We start from the raw sequence: 23,457 nt of genomic DNA on the forward strand, positions 1-23,457 counted from the left end.
GGTCAGCGTCTGCCACACAGGGCTTTGGAAATCTTAGTTTTGACTGTTTTCTGTGGCTGAATGGTAACTTTCTCATGGGACAGAGTCAGTTCAAAGAGAGAAATGATTTTCTCTGAGTTTTTGGCATGTCCGTGGCTGACTGTGACTCCCAGATGCCAAGTGAGCTGGCCTTGTCGGACGCTGTCCCGCGCAAAGTGCCGTTCGCTGCACCTGCTGCCAGAAGCACCCTGGGGGGCAGAGATGGCCCATGTCAAGAACGCTTCATGGTGATGACAGCAGCAAGCTGGCTGGGAGTGGAAGAGCCTCGTCTCTTGACACATGCCCGGCAGGCGCCTCTCATACCCAAGAGTTTCAGGCATCACTACCGTGAAGCCATCAGAAGGTTATTTTGAAATAATTTGATACTTGAGGTTTCCCCAAAAGCATCAAAAGGCCTCGTTGGGGGGAAATCAGAACTTTGCTGGACTTCTCTATGCTGATTTTATAATTCGGTGGTGTTTTTCTTTGGCAGCACATAAAGCAGATGACAAGTATCATCTTTTCAGCACCTAGTGGCTGTACGGGGCTTAGGTTAGCCCTGTCTCCGCTCAGACTGACAAGCTTTTGGTCACCCCTCAGAGCCCTGACTCATCAGGAGTGGGTCGCCCCCCTGTTTGGGGGCCCGCGGGGAGGTCTGTGGGAGTGAGGCGCGTGGGGCAGGCCCAGCACCACCCACCCTCGCCGCGTGCCACAGCGCCCCCCAGGGTTTGACAAACAGGAAGGGCCCTTCCTAAGATCCAGTGCTGCTTTTCCAGAGCTTGGCATAGCAGCTGTGATTCTCAGTAGGACGAGCACCTGGGTGAAAGCGGTGTTGCAAATTCGAGTGAGCGAGGTTATTGGGAGCACAGGTGTAGCCGAGCTGGACCAAGCTCTGTGCTCACCGGAAGCCCGTGGTGCGGCCGGCGTCTGATGGGCGGGGTGGTCTGTCTGTCTTCCCCTCCTAGTCTCACCTGAGGAAGAACCCGCCCACATACTCCAGCTCCACGTCCATGGCGGCTGTTGTGGGCAACCCCAAGCTCCCGTCGGCGGTGATGGACAGGTGGCTGTGGGGGCCCATGCCGTCGGCCGAGGAGGAAGCGTACATGGTGTCAGAGCTGCTGGGCTGCCAGCCCCTGGTGGGCAGCGTGGCCACCAAAGAACGGGTCATGAGTGCCCTGACCCAGGCCGAGTGCGTCCACTTTGCCACCCACATCTCTTGGAAACTGTCGGCCTTGGTCCTCACTCCCAGCGCCGATGGCAACCCTGCCGGCAGCAAGAGCTCCTTTGGCCACCCCTACACGATCCCCGAGTCCCTGCGGGTGCAGGACGACGCCAGCGACGGGGAGAGCATCTCGGACTGCCCGCCCCTGCAGGAGCTGCTGCTCACGGCCGCCGACGTCCTGGACCTGCGGCTTCCCGTGAAGCTGGTGGTCCTCGGCTCCTCGCAGGAGTCCAACAGCAAGGTCACGGCTGACGGCGTCATCGCACTGACCCGGGCCTTCCTGGCTGCCGGCGCACAGTGTGTTCTCGTATCTCTGTGGCCTGTGCCCGTGGCCGCTTCCAAGATGTTTCTCCACGCCTTCTACTCATCCCTGCTGAATGGCCTGAAAGCCAGCGCTGCCCTAGGGGAGGCCATGAAGGTGGTGCAGAGCAGCAAGGCCTTCTCACACCCCTCCAACTGGGCAGGTAGGAGCACGCACCACTGGCCGGCGCCTGTCAGGGGCCCCCAGGGCTCAGTCCTCATGGCCTCCCGGGTGGGGGTGGGGAGGGGAGGCCGGGCTGCCGCAGGGAGGCGGTGTGGGGTGGAGCAGGGGGAGGCTCGTTTGCCGAGACTCTTGCCTTCTGCCAAACCGGCCACTTGTCGCTGTGGTGTTAGTCTTTTTTTTTTTTTTAAGATTTTATTTATTTATTTATTTGAGAGAGAGAGCGTGAGCAGGGAGGGGCAGAGGGAGAGGGAGAAAGAATCCCAAGCAGACGCCCCGCTGAGTGCAGAGCCCGACGCAGGGCTCGATCTCACCACCCTGAGATCACGTCCTGAGCTGAGATCAAGAGTCAGACACTCAACCGACTGCGCCACCCACGCACCCCTAAAGTAGTCTTTTTGACTAAGGAGCAGCAGAACAGCCTGCCATCGGGGTAGGAGTGGAGACTTCTGCGACTAGAGTATGCTGGTTGACCCATTTTGTGGCGCCCTCACGGGAAATCCCAGGACAGTAGCAAAGAGCCATGTGGTAGAAAGTCCCTAGGTTTGGTCATCAGAACACTTGGGCTTGACCTAGTTCCATATCCGGGCTCTGTGAGCTGAGCAGGTTACTTGCCCTTCCTAAAGCTCGGCAACCTCACGGGTCACAAGGGGCTGATAACTCCTTGTCCGTGTCTGAGACGGTCTGGAGGAGCGGGTTCCATGTCTGGTGACACGTGTACTACACATTCTGGAGGGTTGACACCGCCTGCTCTGAGTGGGCCTGCCACAGGGGCTCGCAGGTCTGGCAGTGAAGGCGGAATGTTCTCTGTGACCTCTGGTCATGGAGGTGGGGCAAGGGATGACCTGTGGGGCCTCCGGACAGGCCGCCGACCCGCAGAGTGCAGCGCCCCCGCCCTTACCCTTCCTCTCAAAATAAATGCGGTCGGCAGGTGCCGCTAGAGCTGCTGCCATTTCCCCCTGAGGCGGGGCCTTCTCCCCCCCCCCCGCCCCCCCGGGCGCCGCCTGCCCCGTGCGCGAGCCGCCTTGTTAGGAAATGGAAACATCTGTTTGCATCACAAACGCGGCACAGCTGCAGTGTTTGCCGCAGAGGTAGTCAATGGAAACCGAGCGGAACCCATCCCGTCTCCCCAGGTGGCTGACGGCGCCCGTGGGCGCGTGGCCGTTCGCTGAGGGCTGGGGCCTGGCCACGTCGCCGACCCGCTCCCTCTGCCACGAGCTGCAGCAGTCGGAGCGGCGGCTTCATGCCCGCCGGCAGCACGTGAGCTCTGCTTTCTGTGTGCCCCCGTATGTGGGAGCCTGGCCCCGGAGCTTGGCGCTCATTCCCGACAGGACCCCTGCCCCTGTCTGTGGGGCCCCCTCCCCGTCTTCCCAACGTGTTCAGGGATGTGGTGCTTTTGTCCTTGTTTTAGCGACAGGCAATATACAAGTCATGGCTTAGTGCTGGAGATGGTGTTTAAGTCGTGCTGCCCCGCTCGCCTTAAAAGCAGCCTAGGCTCACTCATGCTCTTGGAAAAACCCCTTGTGTCCATTATTTGGGGGCAAGGTGCTTCCAAAGTTGCTTGGTGGCTTGAGGAGACTGCTGTCTGCCGCCCCCCAGCGCTGCCTTCAGGGGCGGGCCAGGATCCGGGCAGATGGGTGGGTCGCCCGCAGCCCAGGCTGCTTGCCCGTCCCCACAACCAGAGAGGAGCGTGCCCTTCTGCCCCGTGTCCACGGGCTCTGTCCCCGGGCATGTTCCAGATGGACATAGATGCGTCTCCGGGGAAACAGGGCGGATCATTCCTTGGGATGGTGGCCAAGCCTGGGAAGGATACCAGAGGAGCCGGGGGGGGGGGGGGGCAGCAGGAGAACAGAGGTACTTTCCCGAGCTACTTCTCCGAAGAACCATGCTCACCACTCACGGGCTGTGAAACGGCATTGATTCTTAAAGGGGAGGGGACAGAAGGGCACGGGCGGGTCCCCCAGGGAGGGAGACCTCCCGCAGGCCGTTCCGGGGAGCAGCTTTGCTGTGCAGACCCCTCTTGGGGGCAGGGTAGCCGGGAGGCCACAGGGAGTTGGGCGGGGGGGACCAGCCAGAGCTGCCCCGTCAAGGTGAGGGCAGGCTCCGAGATGCCCTTCTGTGTTCTCCGCAGGGCTCATGCTCATCGGCAGTGACGTGAAGCTGAACAGTCCCTCGTCGCTCATCGGCCAGGCCCTCACGGAGATCCTGCAGCACCCGGAGCGTGCCCGCGATGCCCTGCGAGTGCTGCTGCACCTGGTGAGCGGGGCCTGCTGCCCTCGAAAGCCGCTGCAGGTGCCCGAGAGGGGGAGGCTCCGGCGGGCATGAGCAGGTGCAGGGGACGCCGTGCCCGCACGTCCACAGGTGGAGCTGGGCATGCAAGCAGTGCGGACGACGTGTGTCATGGGCTGGCTGCGGCCTCCTGGCCAAGGTCCTGGGGCCCACACTGCCACTGTTTCTGGGCCATGAAGCTTTGGGCAAGTCACCTGGCTCTCTGAGCTTCAGTCTCCTCCTCTGGAAGGGGAGATAAAACTTCTACTTTTTCCAGGTTATCATGAGGCTCAGAGAAGAGGCGGGAGTAGCTGGCACTCAGGAGGGTCTTAGGGGCTGAGGAAGGATATTTTAAAGTCAGATGGCACCGGGCTTCCCCTAACTTCGGTTGGAGCAAGAGTCCAAAGCTGATCTGGTATTTGGCCAGTCCCAGCCTTGGCGGGGCCGGGGGCGAGGGTACAGACAGAGGCTCCACATCCACACGTCAGAAGTTACAAATCAAGCCAAGCAGCAGGGACGGAAAACGTGTTGCACCCTTCCACTTTGATAACCGGGAAGGTAGTTTCTAACAACTGAGGAGCGTTAGCCTCCGTGGAGTGTTCTGCACAAGGCAGACCAGCCCAGCCCCAGACCAGGGTCCACGCGGCGGACAGTCCACGCCGGGTCCGCACTCCCTCCAGACCCGATGCAAACAGCTGCCCTGCCCCAGAGGACGTGTCCGAGCTCCAGAGGGAGGACGTGGGGATGAGTTCCACACAGACCCTGGGCGCTGGCGGGAGGCCCTGGCTGGGCAGTTTTGTTTGGGGGCCGGGTTCCAGGGGGCACGTCCCCTCCGCGGGGCAAACTTGCTGCCCCCTGGGCCTGGGGCTCCATGCACTCGTGGTGGTAGGTCAGTCCTGTGCATCTCCTAAGCTTGGGGTTCTGCCTGAAACCAGCGTGTGACTGGATAAGAATGATGGCGCCTGTCACCAGATGTGAGGTGGCCTACGGCACCTGCTCTGAGGTAGCCATGCTCACGCGCCTTGAGAAGCTGCCAAGACACTTAACTGATTTTAACCTGTGCCTGGAAACTGCACAGAGCCATTCAGCTACTCAGTATTAGGACCCTTTCTGGTCCCTGTCACCCCCGAGCCCCCTCCTTCCTGGCTGCAGCTCCCAGGCGGCTTTTCTTAGAAAAGACCAGGCCTGTGGGGCAAGAGCCTCCTTCTAACTGCCCTGGGACCCCTTGACCCCAATGGGCAGTGCGTCTCTGAGGACCTTCAGCCCAATGGCGAGCCACCTGGCAGGTTGTCCTTCCCAGGACCACTCGTTTCCTCCTGCCTGTGAGGTCAGCCCCCAGCATCCCAGGTTGCACTGTAAGAGAAGTCTCAGGTGACACCCCGATGACTCTTCTGCCCCTCTAGTGACGGCCCATGCGCCCCAGGGCATGTGGCCTCTCAGAATGGCCTGAGATAGCCCCCAGAGAGAGAAGCCACGGGGAAGGCCCAAGGCCGCCGGAAGTGCCATGGAATGATCACGGGGGAGTTAACTTGGTGGTTCCTTGGACAAATTCAGCCCACGGGTGCCAGGCACAGGTTTAGGCACTGGCAGGTGGGAGGGGTACCTGAGGTGGAGGGGGAGGCGAAGGTTCCAGAGGCCATTCTGTGGCATGGAGGGTGAGTCAGGGGCCCCGGGAAGAAGGGCACTGCCGGCCCTAGCCCTGGGATGGGTACTGCCCGTGTACGTGAGAGCTGCAGGCCACGAAGGGGGTTCTGGAGGGCCTGAAGGTTTATCCTAGTGATGGGGAGCCATCCCGTGGTTTGGGGCAGGCTCTGGCCTGACAGTAGGTTTTAGTGTCTGAGGAGGAAAGCCTGGGGCAGGAGGCGTGGGCTAGGGAAGGGCCAGAACGCTTCTGAGTCTCCCAGCCTCGCAGGCGCTGGGACAGTGACAGTCTTTCCCCCGGTCCCCTCCCTCGCGAGCTGGGCCGTTGCTCCAGGGTCCTGGTCCTCAGGCTGGGGCGCCCAGGTGGCAGCCCTGGCTTCACACCCAGGGCTACGCGTGTCCCCAGAGCCACTGGGAGAGAAACCAGGGCCTGCCGCTGACCAGAGTGGTGCCTCACTGCCCCCCTCCCTTCCAGGTGGAGAAGTCCCTGCAGCGCATCCAGAACGGGCAGCGCAACGCCATGTACACGTCCCAGCAGAGCGTGGAGAACAAAGTGGGCGGCATCCCCGGCTGGCAGGCCCTGCTCACTGCTGTGGGCTTCCGGCTGGACCCCCCAGCCAGCGGCCTGCCGGCAGCCGTCTTCTTCCCGACCTCCGACCCCGGCGACCGGCTCCAGCAGTGCAGCAGCACCATCCAGTCCCTGCTGGGTGAGCGCCAGGCGGGGCCGCCGAGGGGCTGGCCGGCAGCGTGGGCACGCTGGTTGGTGGCCGTGGTCCCTGCGGCCCCGGCGGCGGGGGAGGGCGGCTGGATCTCACAGTGGGGAAGGAGCGAGGAGTCGCAGACACAGACCTCTCCTACCTGGAGGAGATCCGAAGCAGCAGGACCTGCCTCCTCCTGGGCTGCCACGGAGGAATGCTGGGCACACGGCAGTGCCTTCGTGCACAGTCGGCAACTCCGGATCTGCCAGAGCCACGGGGCCGAACCCGGGGGCAGGCAGACTGCGGGCGCGCACGGCTGCCTTCTGTGCTTTGCTCCGAGGAGGCGATGCGGCCTGGGCCTGAGCTCGGCTCCTGGGGATGGGACCACACGCCTGCAGGACTGGCCTTTCTCTGGGACCCCTCCTTTCTCAAGTTACACGGAGACCCACATGCCACCGATGTGGATTGTCTCAGGCTCTTCTCCTGGGGAGGCAGCAGGGCTGTGGGTGCGGGGGCCCCTCTGGGTGACGCTCGCCTTCTTCTTGGCTTAGGTCTGCCCAACCCTGCCCTCCAAGCCCTCTGCAAGCTCATCACTGCCTCGGAGACGGGAGAGCAGCTCATCAGCCGGGTGAGTTGAGCCAGGGCGGCTGAGCCCAGGCCTGAGCACTGGGCTGAGCTGGAGAGGCAGGGTGATCTGGCCCTACCCAGGAATCTGCAAGTGACACGCTCTTGTTGCCTTTTTCAGCCTCTGTGACTAGACGGGAAAGACGAGGGCTGGGGGCGAAACAGCACCCCCCCCGCCAAAACGTGCATGTCCAGGTGCAAGAACCCATCCGCTCTGGGCACTGGGTTCTGGGAGCAGTAGGGCCTTTGGCGGCCTCTGTCGCCTGCAGTCTCAGGGCCTTTCCTGAGCTCTCCATTCAGTGGCTTCCTGCGCCTTGTCATGCCCGCCCCAGCACCTTTTTCCGCTGACTGACAAGTGTTAGCCACACTCCCTCAGCCAGCAGGGGTGGGCCCTGCCAGCTCCCCTGCGGGGCTCCTGACGCTCATGCCCAGCTCAGAGGATGACCCTGCCTGAAACAGAGTAGCCACTGAGGCACAGCAGTGAACACAAAGTCAGTTCTAATGCAAGATACTGCTTAGCAGGTTTCTCAAAACATGCTTTCGTTTAAGGGAATGTAGATCCACTTCAGGAATCCGGAGGATTCTCTCAGCATCATGCAGGCCCTTCCCAGCTTGACCTCAGAGCTCCCGATCTTCCTACTGGCCAGTGAGGGTCTGGAACAAGGGGAGGGAGGGACACTGTAAACCCTGGGGTGACTGCTGGGTGGGGGAGGGCTCCTGGCTGGTATAGCAACCCTGAGGAGCACGAAACAATTCTCTCTGGTCATCTCATAGTGTAATAACTTGAAAAAACAATACACCTCATTATTATGGATTAGATTTCATTGTAAATGGAAATATTTCTGTGGGGAAACAAAGCTTGCTCTGTCTGGGATTAGCCTCTGAAAATCCGAGTGGTGCTTGGAACCTCCCACCTACCCAGGGTGGTTTCCAGCCCAGATTTGGAACATAGCCCAATGACCTGGCCCCTTCTTGAGTTCCTGCTCATCTGGCAATGAGTGTGTTATGTCTCCTTGTTGAAGAGAATCAGGAAGGCCCTTCCAGAACATGGCCTATCAAGACATCCTGAACCCAGGAGGGCTGGAAGCCTGCATGCACTCTACAAAAAGAAGACGTTAGAATTACATTTGCAGGGCAAGGCTGAGTCCGAAAAGCCAGCTGCTTAATTTCTTGCATTTGGCGGCATTCACAGGGCCTTTCTGCCTACTCTCCCGCCGCTGGGCTGCAGGCAGATGTCCGCAGGCAGATGTCCCGGCTGCGCCGCCCCCCCTCCCCCACCCCGGGGCCGGCAGGTGCTGGGCTATTTCTCGAATCACTCTGGAACCGTGGCCCTCGGTGTCTAGAGTGGCCTCTCTGTGCCCTCTGTGCCCCCTGCCTGCCCCGCCTCTCTCCTGGCAAGGGAGGGAGGGCCTGGCTGCCCCTGAGCGCGTCTGGCCTGGTGTGGCTGTTTCTCCTGCGTGTCCCTGCTGATTCTTGCTCCTCTCCCCTCCCGGTCGGAGCCGCCGCGGCACTTCCTACAGCAGTCGTCAGCTCGTGTGCATAACAACCTGTGCTTGAGTCTAAACTCTCTTCTCTCTCTCTCTTTTTCTTTCTTTTCTTATAATCTGCTGGCCGAAGGCTGTTAAAAATATGGTTGGAATGGTGAGTACGACTTTAAGTAGCAACTGTTGTCAGGTGAGCCCCTCAACCCGCCCACCCCCTGCGTCCCCTGCCATGCTCTGAGCTCGGGTGCACGCGCCCCCCACGCGCTCCGGGCCGCCTGTGCGGCCGGCTGCCCCCTTCCTCTGCTCTGCCTCCCCCTTTCCTGCTCCACCCTTCTTGTGTTCTCGATTTGACCTCTCAAGTTCCACCAGAACAGCAGGGGCAGAAGTGACTTTGAGAGAGTGACACTGAGAACCACCACACAGGGCCCCTGAATAGACTCAGGGGACCCGACATGCCCCAGTCCCTCGAAGGGGGTGTGTGGGTTCCTCCCCGAGCACTGCGGCTCAGGGACGGGACGCCGGGCTCCTCTGCACCATGTAACTCAAGAGCATCAAGGGGACTCAGAGAAAAAAAGAGGGAGACAACCGGTCCTACAGCCCACCCCTCTTCTGGTCCCCGAGCCCCGCCGCCAGTGTGCGCCAGGGGAGAGGCGAGGCCGCCCCTGCCCTATGACACTCCCCCGCCCCCCTCCCCTCCCCGAGCCTCCCGAGAGGAGACACGACAGCAGGCCTGACGCACCGTAAAAGGGATTTGCAGTGCGATACACATTAAGGTCACTAGGGATGCCGGTAGCAGGTGACACAGGAGTAACGCGGGGACACATCCTAGGCGGGCCGGAGGGAAGGCGGCGCCGGGAAGGCGGCGCGCTCACACTGTTCTCCTCGCTCAGCTCCACCAGGTGCTGGTCCAGCTGCAGGCCGGCGAGAAGGAGCAGGACTTCGCCTCGGCCCCCATCCAGGTCTCCATCAGCGTGCAGCTGTGGCGCCTCCCGGGCTGCCATGAATTCCTGGCGGCTCTAGGTAGGGCAGAGCATCCTTAACTGCTTCCTGCAGTTCCCTTTTGGAAAACTCCGTCTCTCCTGGTTTCTGTTGGGTGAAGCTGGTAGAGTCTCAGGGGCCTCGGTGTTTTCTTAGACATCACGGAGAGATGGTGGACTTGGAGATCCCAGCACTTTAGCACACTTGGCGGATGGCCCTCCTGCCTTGTTCCATTTCCCAACATTTTGGTTTCATCTCTCTCATTTCTAGTCCTCATCTTGATAGAAAGCTGCTAGATGTCAGCATTGTTGGGAGTCAAGCCATGATTAAAAGCTAAAGAAAACAAAGTCCTAAAATAAGTTTCAAGGTCAGTCTCTACGGTACTATTGAAACCAGGTCTGATTTGAAACCAGGGATCTAGAACTGCACGCACCAGGATCCTTGTTCATCCGGGACACTTACTTTTCCTTTTTGGACATCGTAATGTGGCTGAGGCAGCTCCTGGCATAATTGCTGTTTTCAGAGATGCATTTTTTGATAAAATACCACAAGGGGCTGTGAGCTGCCCTCCTGTCCCACTTAAGTGCCGGTACGACTCGCCTGGGAGCCATTCACCACTTCCCAAGCTTTTCTCTGGACACCTGTTATGTGTCGGGCATTGTGCCAGGACGGGGGATGCAGCACCGAGCAAAGGACAAGCCCTGCCCTCTTAGAGTTTTCGGATCTAGTGGGGAAGATGGGCAGACCTAGTAAGTACCTAATCTAAGGGGCGGGAGCCTCTCAGGTGGGGGTACCATCGTAGAGAGGAGCATCGGTGTCACGGTGATTGCTGGAGGGGTGGGAGGCAGGGAGCTTGGGGCAGACCCGGAGAGCCTGAGGGTGTCTTCAGGAGGAAAGATCCAGGCCGAGGGAAGAGCTCTCTGTGAGCACAGGTGTCAGGCCCACACGCTGTGCAGGGCACAGGGGCAGAGGAGGGGCAAATCCTGTAGGTTCTTAAACTCAGGGAGTGGGGACTCTTTGGAGGATGACACAGCCTAAATTCACTGTTACAGGGACCAGTCACTGTCCAACATGGCAGGGCAGCCAGTCCTTCAAAAGGAATTTTCTTCTGCTTGTGAAATCTGGATTTCATTGCATTAGGCCTTTCTTCTAACCCATTTGCAGATGACCTTTCCCAGCCCACCGCAACTTAGGGCCGGCTCCATTTGCTTTTGATGGGGGATCCCCCAAAGCCCCACAGGGACTCTGAATCCCTCTGAGTAGATGTTCTCACATCCTTTTATGATTTGTACTCTGTGCTTGTTTCTGTGGGCTTAAAGCGTAGTCTTGGCATAAACACAGTACATTTATATCTAGACAAATGTAGCCATTGGACCAAGAGTGAGAAAGGCCAGGTCCACACCCAGGAGGGATCTCTTTTCCCTTCCAGAACAGGCTGTACGGCTGGCCTTGGGGCAGTGACACAGGACACAGGTGAGGGAAGACGGAGCCAAGGCCTTTTTTTTTTTTATAAAAGAAAAGCTGTGTTCCTCACGCAGGGCCTACACCTCCCTTCGGTGTGGGTGCGACAGAGACAGCCCCCCTCGCCTGTGAACTGGATATTTCCAGGTGTGTCATTGGCTCTCCCCGGTGTTGGGATGGTGGGTTATTTTCACTGATGGCCTCCATGTTTTCCAAATCCACTGATACTCAAGGGGTGAGTCAGTGTGCACATACTTATCCTTAAGTCCCGTGGCCTGAGACTGGGGGGCGGGAGGAAAGGTCTCTGCAGGCCCGGCGTTTGGAGGAGTGACTCCCTCACTCTTGAGGGCTCTGAGGCTCCTAGAAGTGCCCTCTTTCCAGCCCTCAGCACCTGGCAGGAGCCATCACAACCCGTCACCTCCGTTCTGTTGGCATAACCGAGTCTCATTTTGGTAAAAGGAGAAGTCTCTAAACCATTTATATTAATTAGTTGTTTTTAAATGCTGAGTTCTCCGAGACCTTCCTCTTGCTTTCAGGGAGTGTTTCTGCTTGAGTTCAGAGGGGAAAATATCCCATAGCAACCGGAAGGCTGAGGCGGCTCGTGGAGTGAACCAAATTCCCAGAGAAATGACAGCCTCAGACCCATACCAGAATCCCTGCATGAGAATAAAAATAGACACACATTTCTGCTTTGGTGATGACTCTGTCAGGAACCGCACCGCACGTGGCACACGGCGGCGTTGGGCGTCACAGACCCTGTCACCGGAGCGCACATGGGAGGAGGGACGGGGCTCTGCACCCCCCCCCCCCCGGGCCGTCAGCACCAAGCGCCTCCACTGTTCCAGGCAGAGCTCAGTGCGAACGGAGGAGGCTGAGTGCACACGTGCAGGGCTGAGGGCTCCTCTGGCCCTAAATCCCGGCTGCGGACACAGCCCTTGGCCTTGGTGTCCGCCTTGGGCGGCTTCCGCCTGTGAGCTTCCCAGGGCGATGGGTGCCGGGCGCTCTGCAGGCTCTTAGTCTCAGTGCAGCGGCAGCCGGTGGGCCAGCCTTCTGCGCTCCAGACCCCTGTCCTCCGCGGGCCCGGCCCGAGTCTCAGCGGAACCGTGAGTGCTCGCACGGCCCGCGCACGCATCTCAGCCGAGAGGCCCGGTTCCCCGTGGGCAGAGCCTGCTCATTTCTGAGCCCCCGGTGGCAGACGCTGACCGTGTCTGGGGACACCGTCCGTGCCCTTGAGAAGCTTCCACCTTCCCAGGCACCAGCTTTAAATGTCGGATCCCGTGCTGAGGGGAGTGGCCAGTTTTTGTCCTTCCCAGAGTCTGGGAAGGAATGGAGAAAGCAGCTCATCCTCCCGAGCCCCGCACCGTGAGCACGCGCTGCGGAGAACAGAGTTCAGGGCAGGAAAGCAGCTGGTGCTCCAGGAAGGGGGCAGGAGGTTCACAGGCCCCCGGGGCAGCCCCGGCGGGGCGCGGGGGTTCCCGGGAGTCGGGGCAGGCAGCCCTGCGGCGCTCCTCCTCTCCAGGACATGGACCCTTCCCCGTGGCCGCCGAGATTCACAGTCTTTGTTCCTCTAGGGTTCGATCTCTGTGAAGTGGGTCAGGAGGAAGTCATCCTGAAAACCGGCAAACAGGCCAATCGGCGAACCATGCACTTTGCCCTGCAGTCTCTGCTCGCGCTCTTCGGTAAGCACCCCCCGGCACACCCCCACGCGACAGCCGCCGGCACAGGTCTGGCTGTATTTGGGGAAGGGGGAGAAAAGCGGAGAAGTATTTTGTGTGGCTGTGTTCAGGACAGTGCAAGAGCAGTGAACAAAAACCCCGCTCTGGCGACCTCACAACACATGCGGTAGAGACGGGCTGCTGCCGAGGGCTGTGAAGACCCGCGGGGGAAGGGACAAGACAGGGTGGCAGCGGGCCGACGAACTAGGGAGGAGCGGTGCCCCGTGGCTCAGGCCACAGGCAGTTTTCGGGGCGCCGGGGGCACGGCCGGCTGCTGCATGAGGACAGCGCGGGCCACGGTTCGAAGGCAGAACTCACGCGATCCGCTGAAGGCTGTGAGTCAGACACAAAGGGCGGGTCAAAGGTGATACCTCGTTTTTCGGAACAAAGGCCAGAACGGGACTGCCTTTTGCTGAGACCTTGAAAGTGGCAGGAGGCGGGAGTTTGAGTTCCATCTTGGACATGTTCCGTTCTGAACTCTGCATCAGACAAGCTCCCCCGACAGCTGGGTACTTGAGGCCGAGGTTCAGGGAGAGGCCAGCGCAGAGTCAGAGAAGGGGTGCAGGCCCCGCAGGGGAGGGCGGTGTCCTGTGGGGGGGGGTCACGGCTCACAGGTCACAGGGGTGAGCAGGGCCGAGAAGGCATGGTCAGCGGGGCCCGGGGGGACCGACTGCAGACCTGAGCAGTGAACACTGGGCTTAGCAGCATAAGTGGCCCGTGAGGTCTGGGGAGGGCAGAGGCCCGGCTGGAGCGGGTTGAGAGAAGGTGGGAGGACAGGCAGTGCAGACAGTGAGTGTAAGTGACGGCCGGGAGCCGCTGAAACGGGGAGGGTGGCAGCTGTGGGTTCAGGCCGGGGTGGGAGCCCGAGGCGGCCCTGGGGTCTGGTGAGATGGGAGCGCGGTAGGGGGCTGGGGCTGGCTGGGCCTGGAGTTCTCCCGAGTGTCCTGGGCCCTGCCTCACATTTACTTTCTCCTGTGTGCTTGGGGAGCATGAGATAAATGCGAATCGTGCATGAGTAGCACTTGCACGGTTCCCACTAGCTTCTCTGTATATGAGGATGCTTGCGATTTTGAAAGAATAAACCACAGAGAATTCTAACCGCCCTCTGGGCACCTATGTTCTGTCTTAGATTCTACTGAGCTCCCCAAGCGCCTCAGCCTCGACAGCTCGTCCTCCCTGGAGTCTCTGGCCTCAGCCCAGTCTGTCTCCAACGCCCTGCCCTTGAGCTACCAGCACCCCCCCTTCTCCCCCACCGGCGCCGACAGCATCGCCTCGGACGCCATCTCCGTGTACAGCCTGAGCTCCATCGCCTCCTCCATGAGCTTTGTCTCCAAGCCCGAGGCCGGGTCGGAAGCCGGGGGTCCCCGCGGCCGGCAGGACTACGAGCGGTCCAAGAACGCCTACCCACAGCGATGCACCCTGCCGCGGGGCCAGCTGTCCCCCCACGCCCGCCCTGCCGGCGGCAAAGACGAGGACGAATACGAGGGCTTTTCCATCATCAGCACGGAGCCTTTGGCGGCCTACCAGGAAAACAGGCCGGCGCGCCTCTCGCCAGATCACAAACAGCCCCGCGCGGGGCCGGCTGCGGGTATTAAAGTGTCGGTGAGCTCCAAGGGGAGCGTAAGCACACCAAATTCTCCAGTTAAAGTGACTCTCATTCCCAGCCCAAACTCGCCCTTCCAGAAGGTGGGAAAGCTGGCCAGTTCGGACACAGGGGAGTCAGACCAGTCTAGCACAGAAACGGACAGTACCGTGAAGTCCCAAGAAGAAAGCAACCCAAAGCTCGATCCGCAGGAGTTGGCGCAGAAGATTCTGGAGGAGACGCAGAGTCATCTCATGGCGGTGGAGCGCCTGCAGAGGGGCGGCGGCCAGGCCGGCAAGAGCAGTAGCCCGGAGGAGGGCGTCCCTGCGCCCCACAGCGCGGCCGTCTTCCGAGCGTCCGAAACCAGCGCGTTCAGCAGGCCGGCCCTCTCCCACCCCAGGAGCCAGCCGTCGCCGGTTCCCGCGAAACCAAAGCCCCCAGCCAGGAGCTCGTCCCTCCCCAAGGTGAGTTCAGGCTACAGCAGCCCCACGGCCTCCGAGGCGTCCGTCAAGGACAACCCGAGCCAGCACAGCGGCCGCCCGTCGCCCGCCTCCGACTCCCAGACTTCTCTCCCCGACCAGCCTCTCTTCAAACTGAAGTACCCCAGCTCCCCGTACAGCGCCCACATCGCCAAGTCCCCCAGGAACGCGTCCCCGAGCTCGGGCCATCAGTCTCCGGCCGGGAGCGCGCCGTCCCCAGCCCTCTCCTACTCCTCGGCCGGCTCTGCGCGCTCCAGCCCCGCCGACGCCCCCGACGTGGACAGACTGAAGATGGCAGCCATCGACGAGAAGGTGCAGGCCGTCCACAACCTCAAGATGTTCTGGCAGAGCGCACCCCAGCCTCCCACGGGACCCATGAAAATATTCCGGGGCGCCCCCGGCACAATGACTTCCAAGAGGGACGTGCTCAGTCTGCTCAATCTGTCCCCGCGGCACACCAAGAAGGAGGAAGGCGTGGACAAGCTGGAACTGAAGGAGCTGTCCCTGCAGCCGCCCGGAGAAGCGCCCCAGAAAGCCCCGCCCAACGGCCACTGGCGCACGGAGACCACGGCGCTGGGCGCGCTGCCCCTGCCCGCCGGACCCCCCGCGCCCGCCCGCCCGCTGAGACTGCCTTCTGGAAACGGCTACAAGTTTCTGTCCTCTGGAAGATTTTTTCCTTCCTCCAAATGCTAAAGCATCTTCTGTACCCGCGGACTCAGGGTGCAGCAGCTGCAGGGGGCCTCCCAGCTCGGCTGAGTGCTGTCACCCCACGCAACCGCCAGCCACCTCACGCTGGGCGCGCCCTCGGGGCGCGGGCCACCACGCACACGGCCGCTGGCGACTCTGGGCCACGCTCACCGGGAGCCAGGACTTCTGTGGGGTTGGCACGGGAGGCCCAGGCAGTTTTCTACACACTTCACCCAATGTTTACCTTGAACTCCCTGCTTCTCATCTTTGATGCGATTCCTCAACAGGACTTTTGTACAAAAACGGTCACGGTTCTGGGGTGGGGGAGAGGAAAGGGGGAGCACATATTTTGCTAAGAGGTAGATATGCAGTACCTTTTATACACAGAAATACAAATAGAGCATTTTTTTTTAAGGCTTTCAGGTGCTGGTTGGGGGTGGGATATATAAAATCTAAGCTGAATTCTACATGAAAGTGTGATATTAGCCAAAAACAGAATGGTTTTTAAAATGCCAGTGATGTGTCCCGAAACTAGCGATTTTGGTCTCCTGATCCACGTCCCAGCACGGTAGCAATGCAATATTTCACGTTTCAGCAGCGCTTCCTTTCTGAACTCGGCTCTGCTCCATCGAGCTCTACAGATGTCCTTGGGGCCCCACTGTCAGCCAAACTTGAATTTTCTTAAAAATTTTATGTAACTCTTCTCCAGGCATTTTAGAACTATGCAATTGTGATTTAAAATGCAACTTTGTGCTTTTAAAACATTACTGACCTTTTTTGTACGTGGATAAACAACTCGGTTTTATTATCAATAGTACTTTGCATTTATAGCTATTATTTTTAAAAGCTCAAATTTTTTAAAATGTCAAATTTTGAATAGTCATCAATAAGTAACTATCAAGTTTGGGGGGGGGAAGGTTGAAATACTCAGTTTCCTTGTAAACATAAAAGAAAAAAAAAAAAATCCCACAGCTAACTCGACTTAACCAGAATGGAACTTACAGCTCCCATTCCCTTTAAGCAGCTGCTTCATTTTATTCTCTTCTCCCAACTCCAGGCCTCAAACAGCTCTCCTCTCCAAATCTGTCCCCGGCTCCCATGCCCCGGCACCCCATGGCTGCAAGCCACTCAGGCACCCTCACCTTTAGCGGGGACCAGCCCCCTCCCTTCCCACAGGACTTTCACGTCCATGGCCTGAGAAGCAGGGGGCTTTTGTGGGGATTGACATCCGAGCTATGGCTGAGCAGGGAAATAGATATTCCTGAAAGTGTTGTCTTGGACAAACGGAGGTGGACTTTTCCTTCAGCTGTGACAGTACACAGAAGTTACCAGCTGGGCGGAGACAAAAGGTAGTCTGGGTAGGGGTGAGCATTAACTTATAAAGGAATGAAATGCTAAAAAATCCTATTAGTACTAAGTTTAGTGGGAGAATTTACATAAACTCTTTTTACATAATTCTAAAATGAAAACCTGACCACTCTCCCCATAAGGGGGTGTCCCACAGAGGTGGGCAGCCATGTGGCCCACACCACATGGCAAGGGCATGGCCTGGCAGGAGACCTCCAAATAGAGTCTTTAACTTTGGGTAGGATCTCACTTTCTAAACATACCCTGACCACTTGCCCTGTTCCTCGGTGTACCGTGAAAAGAGGAAAGGAGAATATCTATCTGGCTATGTCATGGAGGTTTTTGCCTTTACCCCAGCAGCCATGTTGGCGAAAGAAGAACTAAGGATGTCCCGTTCTAGCCCTGACCCCAACACTGGAAGACAAATTCTTTATAAAGAAGCAAGCACTTACGAGGTTCTTTATGTCAGTAGGGAACAAATAAACTGTAATAAAGTACCAGAGTAGCAAATGAAAGCAAGTTTATAGCACTGTGCATTTAGATAGCAAAATCAGGTCCTCAGCAACAAAAACGAAACCTCAATTTCTGAATCCCTGTGTAGATAGTTAGACTGTCCCTTTCTCAGCAATCTCAGCCTCTTTCCCAAGTGCCAAGGAGCCCTGGAGGACAGTCCTGGGATCTGTGCCCCCCATGTGAGTGCACCCGTTTGTCCACCTCCGGTGCACGTCCTCTGCCACCCAGACCGCTCCCCACGGTTACAAGCCAGCAAGGAGGACTCATGGACCCCAACCTGGTTTTAATCCTAACTACATTGTTTTAGGTTTCATGTTGGAAAACCAAATGGTGTGGTGTTTTTTGTTTTTTTTTGGGGGGGGGTCCTAGATAGAAGCTTTGATGAAGGAAAGCGAACAGGACAAAAATGATAGGCCCAACCTAAAAATCACCGTAGAGTTGCCATTTCTTTATGTTTACTGTCAGTCTTGGTGTTTTCTTTATGAGTGAAATGGATGTCAAATCAAAGTAACTTTTTCAGGCTCCTCCCCTGAAAAATGTATGCACTTAAAAATGAAGTGAGACTGTATAATTCACAGATTTCCTTGTACAGATCAGGGGTTGGCAGATGATGACCCACACGCTAAATCTGGTCAGAAGCTTGGGTTTTTATAGCCATGAGATAGGAATGGATATGACGTTTAAATAGTTCTATAAGTACAGGCACCATATTCTTGATTTTGCCTCTTGGCCCACAAAGCCTGAAATACCTAATACCTGACCTTTTAAGAAAAAGTTTGCTGACTCCTGGTATAGGGGACAATTAGAATGTTTTGTTTCTACAGTCTAGGGAAAGTGAGTGTCAAGTTGTGGATAAAACTGGCATGCATGGGAACCCTGAGCCACGCGGAGAGAAGCACATGGCTCCTGCATAGTCCGTGGCTCTTCGCCCCAACTGGAATGAGCCAATGGACGTGGGTAAAATTTACAAAAATATCTTTTCCTCACTATATGCAGATAGCTTTGGATAGATTTCTTTTTCAGCTCAGGAAACGAATGCCCTGCCCCTGTGCTACTCCACCAGATGCAAATATACACTCAACACAAGCAATAAAATCTCCCTCTCCTAGAAACCTTGGTATGACCACAAAGTAAGGTAGTAGATCCTATCTTAACTCGTACCAGTGAACTACTCAACTACTTCACTGATTTCAGTTACATCAAAATACCAAGACAAAATGAGCTCTAAAACTTACATTTTGGTCCACATTAGTGTGTAGTGAAACAAAAACGTTCTCACCTCCATTCCGTTTGAAATGTGTCATGGTCCACACGGATACTCGCGGGGTCTCGGCAGGAGCTGCGGTGCTGCACACGCCGTCCTCCTGCTCGCGCATCCCAGCGGATCTCAGCAGGTGGTCACCGTAGCAAGTCCCCCGAAAGGTGCCTGTCCCACTGCCTCCCATGATCACTTTGTTAGTTTCAGTTCAGTTTGGAAAAAATACCAGGCAATCCTCTGGTTGCTTTTAGTAAGTAGGCAAAAGGTGAAAACGGCATAATTTTCATCAAACATTTTGTTGTTTTACCTAAAATGATTGTACATGTGGTTTGTGGACTGGACCCTTGTTTGTAACCGATCTTTCAGAGATGTTCCATGTAAGGACACAGGCGGTCACCTCTCCCCTCCTCAGACGTCTTCCCCACTTGGCACTCACCCCCCTTGTATGCAGTGTTAGCCATCTTTGGCCTATGTGGACTTTTTTGTAAATTACACTTTCCAGATGGCATTAAACTTTTTATATTACGAAATTTACCATGTAAAAAGAACTTCATATTTTTATTGAGATTGTTAAGGCACTTGGCCTTCCTTTGTGATTTCAGTGTCTATTAAAGCATGAGTTCCCTCGGTTTTAATTGCTGTATCTGAATCACTCTCTGTACGCGTCCCACACTTTCTAGGTTTCTTTGCAGTACACAGAACCGTCGTGTGTCGCTAACGAGCAGTGAGTCAATCTGGAGTCTCATGCGTACACCGTAGCCTCATGTTTGCCAGGAGGAGAACCCAAGAGAGTGCACAGCAGAGCCAACCTGCAGGCAGACTTCTGTGGCTCTGAGCCTCAGGGCACCTGGGGTGGGTGGTGAATTAGAAAACTGAATGCTTCCGATCTGTGATCATAGTTGGAGGACCAGAAAATTCCACAGTTGTGTAAGCGTGCTGACAAAACCAGAGTTCATTACCACCAAATCCCTGTAACTAAAGAAACTTCCAAGGAAAGTATTCCAGAAAGAAGGAAAACAATCCTCTGTGTAAAAGTCTGAGAGGCACGAAGGACTAGTGGACAAATAACTAAGTAAATGTGACTCTCTCTCTGTCAAATACATAAATAAAATCCTTAAAAAAAAAAAACAAATACTGATTGTATAAAAACTAACATCTCAGGGTGCCTGGGTGGCTCAGTCGGCTAAGTGTCTGACTTCAGCTCAGGTCATGGTCTCAGGGTCCTGGGATAGAGCCCACATCTGGCTCTGCGCTCAGTGGGGAGCCTACTTCTCCCTTGCCCTCTGCCCCTCCCCCACCTGGGCTTTCTCTCAAATCTTAAAAAAAAAAAACCTAACATCTCATTTGAGTAGCAATAAAAAATTAAAATACTGGACAATATGTAAAACAAGGAAGTTAAAGTGTTATAGGTTGTTTAGGAAGAGAACAAAAAGATTATTTTTAGTGTAAGTTAAATACATCAAAACACAAATAGAAATAGTTATACCAGACTAGTTAGTGGAGGGAAAAAAAATAGTTTTTTAAAAACTTGGTTGAGCTAAAGGAATAGAAAAAAGAGGGAATAGCAACAGAAACCATTTTTAAAAAGCAGGACAAATATAAAATAGTATGAAAGAAGATTACTAGTAATTATAAATGTAATTGAACGAACTAAACAAAAAGAATGATGATGATGGTAACATGCCACATGCTCTTTAAAAAACGATAATGCCTTTTTGTGGGGAGAAGAAAAATCAAACCTACCAAAGCATAAGGCCCAGTGGTTGACAACAAAAGGATCAACAAAATAGATAGTAAAAGGCACTAATAAAAACAAAGATCCACTTTCTAATGTTAAAAAACCTTAGCCGAAGGGCAAAATTCTAAATTTGTATGCAGCTAATCATACAGTTTCAAAATTGATAAAAATTGGCAGAACTACAGGTTTGGAAGACTGCACTATTATTATTATTTAAAGATTTACTTATTTATTTTAGAGAGAGTGAGCAAATGGGGGGAGGGGCAGACAGAATTCTAAAGCAGGCTCCCTGCTGAGTGCAGAGCCCAACCTGGGGCTTGATCCCAGGACCCTGAGATCATGACCTGAGCCAAAATCAAGAGTCAGCTGCTTAACCAACTGAGCCACCCAGGCACCCCAAGACTGCTCTTGTAATGGGAGATCTCACCTACTCTCAGTAATTGATAGATGAAGGATGCAATGCAGTAAGCATACAGTAGATTTAAACAACTCAGCGAACAGGCTTGTGAAATGGAGCTGCAGAGAACCTGGTCCCTGACAGGAACCTACATTCTTCCCAAGCACACCCGGAATATATTCTGGAAACAGATCCTGTACAGGCCACGGAGCAATCCTCTGGAAATACGGAGGAATCCATATCACAGAACAGTACAATTCAGTTAGCACTAATAACAAGGAAATAATGGAAGTTTCCAGTTACTTAGATGTTTTAAAATGCACCAAACAACATATGAACCATAAAAGTGCTCATAATAGAAATGAGAAAATACTATATATCTAAACTGATGGGTGCCTCCAGAGCCACCCTGGGTGTTTGTGGGTTTTCCTTTATTAACAACGAAAATGTTTCTTATTTGTTCAAGACTGGAAATTCATGCAGTGGACCACAAACAGTCTCATTTTCACCCAATAAAGTACAACATATTTTATTTCTGCTTCCATGCTTTCAGGAATATGTAAATTATAGAATAGCTTAAGAATAAAATTAATTTAACATCCCATAAAAATTAGTGGGATGCAGTTAAAGTAGCATTGAAAAGAAAAACTTGTAGCCTAAAATGTTTATATTCACAGGTAGCATTCAAAATATGCACCTGCATTAGCCCCAACTGATAAGGAGGGGTGCCAAGCTAAGCAGCCCAAGCGATGGTGTGCACGGGTGTATGTTAGGAAAGAATACCACCCATGAGCTAGGTGACCAACCCAATAAGTTATCAGAATAAACCCAGAGAGAAAAGAAGAATGGGAGTAAGAACAGTAAGAAACTAAAAAGCAATATAGAAGAAGATCAAGAAGGACAAAGCTTGCAAAAAAGATAAAATACTCTCATTTCTAGGGACTGATCATCTATGTAAACATGTATTTGTAAGAGAGACAGAAAAAGAAAAGAAAAAGAGAGAAAAAGTGGATATAGCTAATAGTGCAGCAGAGATTAAAAAATAAAATACTGGGGTGCCTGGGTGGCTCAGTCGTTAAGCATCTGCCTTCGGCTCAGGTCATGATCCCAGGGTGCTGGGATCGAGCCCCGCATTGGGCTCCTTGCTCGGCAGGGAGCCTGCTTCTCCTTCTCCCACTCCCCCTACTTGTGTTCCCTCTCTTGCTATCTCTGTCAAATAAACGAATAAAATCTTTAAAAAAAAACAAATAAAATCTTTTTTTTTTTAAGATTTTTTATTTACTTATTTGACAGAGAGAGACACAGCGAGAGAAGGAACACAAGCAGGGGGAGTGGGAGAGGGAGAAGCAGGCTTCCACGCGGAGCAGGGAGCCGGATGTGGGGCTCGATCCCAGGACCCTGGGACCATGACCTGAGCCGAAGGCAGACGCTTAACGACTGAGTCACCCAGGCGCCCCATAAATAAAATCTTAAAAAAAAATAAAATGAAATACTATGAACAATTTTGTGGCAATATACATGAAAATGCAAAGTGGCACCAAATATGGTTCAGGCACGCACACCTGGCTGAGGTGTCTAGAAACATGGGGACCGACAAATGGGGACTGCAAGATGGCAGTGCCTTGTTGGGGACGGAGGGCATGGCTCTGGTCAGAAGCAGTGAATACGAGGGGCTCCAGCTGCACAGCACCGGACCACACATCTCTGCTGGCTCCGAAGTGCGCACTCCTTCATGAGGAATTTCAGGAGCAAAAAGTACTATTACCAACAGTACAACAATAAATCAGATTCTCTCAACTTTTAGGAAAAACATGAATAAAAGTTCTGGTGCGATAAGAAAAAGAAAACAAAATCAAAGGCCAGGAAACTAAAATGGCAATCGCACACCCCCATGCCTTTTACGTGACTCTTCCAAACCACACAGGTCCAGATGGTTTCCCCGTGTTCCAGCAACTCTTGTGGGCCAGAACATCTCTTACCTTTTCAGATTGTTTAAGAAAATATAAAAATAAGAAAAGCTATTTAAATCATTTCATAATGGTATTCTTAGTTCTCAGATCAACAACAGATCGTATAAGAAAGAAAATGATAGGCCCATTTCATTTATGAATCCAGACATAAATATCCTAAATAAAATACTAGCCATTAAATCCCTGTGTTTTTAAAAGTAGGAAAACAAACTGAAAGTGGATCTTTGTATTAGTTGCTGGAGCATGAGTCTTTGCTGATTAACACATGCATGGTATTCCCAACGGGCCAGAGCTCTGAGCTAAGGGCATCTATAAACACACTCACAAATGGACAACCAGTAGCCATTAGACTATGGAGAACACGAGTATCCTGACAACTGGAGAGGCTGGATTCTATGGTTTACATTGTAGTAAGACAAGAAACAAACCTATTATACCCCCCTTACAAGAACAATGAAATATGTACGTCAATGTAAAGGAAATTCTTTTTTTTTTTTTTAGGGCAGGGACAGGGGCAGAGGGAGAGGGCGAGAGAGAATCTTAAGCAGACTCCACACACACACTCCAAACTCTGCGCACAGAGCCCAATGTGGGGCTCAATCTCATGACCCTGAGATCATGACCTGAGCTGAAACCAAGAGTTGGACGCTTAACCGACTGAACCACCCAGGAGCCCCAGTGTAAAGGGAATTCTCAGCAGTTCTACCATCTCTGAAGAACTACATCCTGTATTACAGTTGAAGTAGAAATTGACTTTAGGACAATAATCTATAGAGTAAATCTAAGCACTATGCAAGGATTTATGAGCACAATAGTGTGGTCCCTATTACCTTAGGAAACACAATTTATGTTTTCTGTTACTGCTAAAAAATCTGCATATCCAATTGTGGAATATA

General features: G+C 54.5%; 1 protein-coding gene across 1 annotated transcript in view; it reads left to right on the forward strand.

Annotated features, from left to right (window-relative positions):
• The window catches only part of TTC28 (tetratricopeptide repeat domain 28), a 605,079-nt gene extending 589,317 nt beyond the window's left edge, over positions 1–15,762 (forward strand). Inside the window, exons 16-23 of the mRNA XM_088019406.1 lie at positions 984–1,704; positions 3,853–3,977; positions 6,106–6,337; positions 6,880–6,956; positions 8,570–8,593; positions 9,327–9,456; positions 12,447–12,554; positions 13,720–15,762. Of these exons, the coding sequence (XP_087875532.1) occupies positions 984–1,704; positions 3,853–3,977; positions 6,106–6,337; positions 6,880–6,956; positions 8,570–8,593; positions 9,327–9,456; positions 12,447–12,554; positions 13,720–15,344 (3,042 nt within the window). The 3' untranslated portion in view covers positions 15,345–15,762. The remainder of the gene's footprint in view (positions 1–983; positions 1,705–3,852; positions 3,978–6,105; positions 6,338–6,879; positions 6,957–8,569; positions 8,594–9,326; positions 9,457–12,446; positions 12,555–13,719) is intronic.
• Positions 15,763–23,457: the final 7,695 nt, after the last annotated feature.

This window comes from Eumetopias jubatus, unplaced genomic scaffold (genome assembly GCF_037043125.1).
Source record: "Eumetopias jubatus isolate StellerSeaLion01/CBP00866 unplaced genomic scaffold, mEumJub1_p1.0 scaffold_16, whole genome shotgun sequence".
NCBI classification, from domain to species: Eukaryota; Metazoa; Chordata; class Mammalia; order Carnivora; family Otariidae; genus Eumetopias; species Eumetopias jubatus.